General features: G+C 55.7%; 1 protein-coding gene across 1 annotated transcript; it reads right to left on the reverse strand.

Moving 5' to 3' along the window:
• Positions 1-224: 224 nt before the first annotated feature.
• On the reverse strand, positions 225-2,539 carry OLIG3 (oligodendrocyte transcription factor 3). The gene has a single exon (XM_071427707.1). The coding sequence runs from the start codon at positions 2,294-2,296 to the stop codon at positions 1,475-1,477; it is 822 nt and encodes a 273-aa protein (XP_071283808.1). The 5' UTR covers positions 2,297-2,539; the 3' UTR covers positions 225-1,474.
• Positions 2,540-3,540: the final 1,001 nt, after the last annotated feature.

Consider the following 3,540-nt stretch of genomic DNA (forward strand, 5'->3'; position numbering starts at 1 on the left):
GAAGCTGCCGGAACCCGCCCGGCAGCTCGCACACACCTGAGGACATCGGCTTCGTGGCTGCTCCCGAGGCAGGGCACACGGAGCTGCCCTAGCCTCCTCCAGCGGGGCCCGGGAAGTCCTGGCGAAACCCAAAGCCATCAAATACGGCGCCTTTTCTCAGCTTCCAGACCCGGACAAAGGCGAAACAGGCAGCTTGGAATTAATTTTTTACTTTATTTGGAAATCTCATCCAGAAACACTGGTCAATAATAAATATATCGATAGTATTATCAAGAATATATAAAAAATAAAGACATGGTGGTGTCTTTGAGGCCCCAACCGAAAAAAAAACAAACGAATGAAATGAAGAATAACATTATTTCAGACAATGTCCCAAGAAAACACATCGAAAAGGAAATAAACAGCAACAGAGATTCAGATTTAGATATACAAATCACCGATCTGGCAAGAGCTGACCCCGCATGCAAAACCAAACCATAACATTTTTTTAAAAAGAAAACAAAACCGAAAACAAGCAAAACAACATCAACAACAACAAAAACAGCAAACACTAACAAACCCAGAGCCTGCAACAGAAATTTGTACCCCAGACGGCTAAATCAACACACTTCACCAAGAGCAGGAGATGGGAGATTTGGCAAAACCGATCTGCTGGAGGGTTGTGCCGTGTTTTGCACTGTTTTCCTCTTTTTTCTTTAAATTGTTTTTCATTTTTTCTTCACAGAGAGAAGAAGGAAAACTACCAAAAAGAAAAAAAAAAAAACAACGAAACAAAAAACAAAACCAAAAAACCCGCATCATAACTAAATCTGTAAAAACAAAACAAACAAAACAAAAACCACCAAACCACAAAAACCCATAAACCACACTGGAAAACTTCAGTGAATTCTCTCGGAAGTCCGTGTTGCCAGGGAGCCGCCTGTGGCCGGTCCCCACGGGTGACAAGCTGGGGCGGAAAGCACGCACGCACTCTCTGCTCTACCTTGGGCCGCCGCTGCGCTTCCGCAGCCAGGTTTGGAACGGGAAATTTCGGAGGTGTCGCCGTGCGAAAGGAAAGACAGGAAAAGCCCGGGAAAAAAAAAGAAGGGAAAAAAGCCCCAAACCGATTTCATCGTCTCTTGGTAGCTGCGAACACTACAATGACAACCATGTCTTTTTTTTTTTTCCTTTTACATACATTTTAAGGAATCATTTACATTTGATTACCATCAGCGGCATTATTATTATTATCATTATTATCATTATTATTATTATTATTATCATCATCATCATTCTTTTTACAACAGGGACTTTTTTTTCCAGTTTAGTATAATAAGAAAACATCGCCCGGGGAGCCGGGTGGAACATTACCTTTGCAAGGTCCTTACTACACTAATCCCGTGTTACAGGGGGCTCGGCGGGCGGGGGCGGCGGGGGCAGCTCCGGCCGCAGCCCCCTCTCCGTCCGTGGGAGCGGCCGGGGGAGCCCCGCCGAGTCACTTGAGGAGGTCCTTGGTCTCCCCCGAGATCCTGGCCATGTTGGAGGCGGTGAGGGCCGAGAGGTGGGGCGGGGGAGGCATCTGGCAGATGGTGCAGGGGCACGGCAAGCCAGCCCAGTGCTGGAAGCCGCTGCCGAGCTGCAGGGCGGGGGGTGTCGAGGGGGTCTTGAGCAGGGAGTGTGGGGGCCGGATGGTGCCGATGGCCGGCAGGGAGGCGGAGAGGGAGGAGGAGGTGTTGGCGGAGGACAGGGCACCGCCGAGGATGGGATGCACCTGGTGCACGGTGCCGGCGGCGTGGGGCGGGTGCGCGGCGGAGTGTCCCACCGTGCCGCAGTGAAAGGCCGAGTGGTGTCCCCCGTAGATTTCCCCAACTAGCCTCTTCATCTCCTCCAGGGAGCTGGTGAGCATCAGGATATAGTTTCTGGCTAGCAGGAGGGTGGCGATTTTGGAGAGTTTTCTCACAGAAGGTCCGTGAGCGTAGGGCATCACCTCCCGCAGCCCGTCCATAGCCAGGTTGAGGTCGTGCATCCTCTTACGCTCCCGGCCATTGATCTTCAGCCGCAGCTGCTGCAGGTCCTGCTCCGAAAGCTGCTTCTTGATTTTGTACTTGCCGCCTTCCCCTCCGGCCTTGGAACCGTTCCTGGTGAGGCCTTCCCCAGACATCTTCTGCACCAGATCGTTCTGAGTGGAGGAGACGGAGTTGAGCCGGCTGTCTTGGTGGTGGTGATGGTGATGGTGGTGATGATGGTCTCTCAGGTACATCTCATCCATGTCTGGCGAGGAAGCTCTGCTGGAGACAGAGCTGGAGTCAGAATTCATTGTATTCAGGCTTCTGAGCAAGAAACTCTTCCCTGCTCTGGAGGTGGCGGACAAGACAACTCTCCTTCAAAAAGCAACAAAAACAAAACGAAAAGGAAATAAACGGACGGCAGGGTCTGCCAGCGAAGGGCTGGAAATGCTGGAGGAAGAGGAAAAAAGCCCCTCAGCCCTCTCGCTCTCCAATGTCTCCCCTCTCTCTCTCTCTCTCCACCCGGTTACTCAGCCTGTTTACAGGATGGCTAGTTAGTGTATGCTTGGACTAACCTCAGCTTGAAAAAGAGGGGCTTTTATAGAGCTGCAGCAGAGAGCAGAGACAAAAGGAGCCCTCCTATGTATAATGGTCTAGTTAGGATGACGTGCCATTATTCAGGGCGGTGCGCTTTGACTGTCCCATTTAGCAAGGACCCCTATTCATATTCATTGTGGTGCCACCCGGGACACCTCAGCCACGGACCATCAGGAGTCAAGGAGACACAAAACCCCTCTGATTGACACCGCACACTCATCGCTCCGTGTGCGCGCCTTCTCCTCCCCCTGCCTCCTCATTTCCAATATAAAACCTCATCCCGTCAACAGTAGGGAGGCAGGGGGCTGCGAGGGGCTGCGTGCCTGCGAGGGGCCGGCCAGCAAACCCCGGCGGCGGGCGGCAGCGGGCAGAAGCCGCCCGGGGAAGTCCCTCAGCTAGGGCGGGAGGGCTTGGGGGACGTCGGTCGCCCCCGTCCTACAGCATGCCCGGCTCCAGCCGCGGCTCCACGCTTTGTTTGCCTTTCCCTCCCCCTTTCCCTGTCCCCCCCGGCCGGGGCGTGTGGTGCGGCACCGCCTGGCCCTCGCCTGGGAGGGCTGGCCGCAACTGCTCGTACCTGGGCAGCCGCTTTGTTTAAATGAGCGATGATGGCTCGGGCATCAGCCGCGGGAAGGTGCGGGCTGGGAAACCCGCCTCCCCCCGGGCCAGTGACTCCCTTTAAATAAACGGGGAAAGCCGGGGTGCGCGGCAGACCGGTGTGCTTGGCGGCGGGAGGGGCGGCCGGCAGCCCCTGGGGCTCCGCTGGCCCCGGGCTCCGGCGGGGGCGGCGCGGCGGGGCGGCCGGAGCCGCCGTCGGTGGGACCGAGAGGGCCGGGCCGGGCCGGAGGCAGGCGGGAAGGGAGCCGGCCCGGGGGCAGCTCTGCAAACACCCCCAGCTCTGCAAACACCCCCAGGCGTTCGCGCCAGTAAGTAGCTGGGTCCCGGGCAGCGGCCGCAGCCG

Source organism: Agelaius tricolor, unplaced genomic scaffold (genome assembly GCF_023055355.1).
Source record: "Agelaius tricolor isolate 1412-34295 unplaced genomic scaffold, bAgeTri1.0.p SCAF_1, whole genome shotgun sequence".
NCBI classification, from domain to species: domain Eukaryota; kingdom Metazoa; phylum Chordata; class Aves; order Passeriformes; family Icteridae; genus Agelaius; species Agelaius tricolor.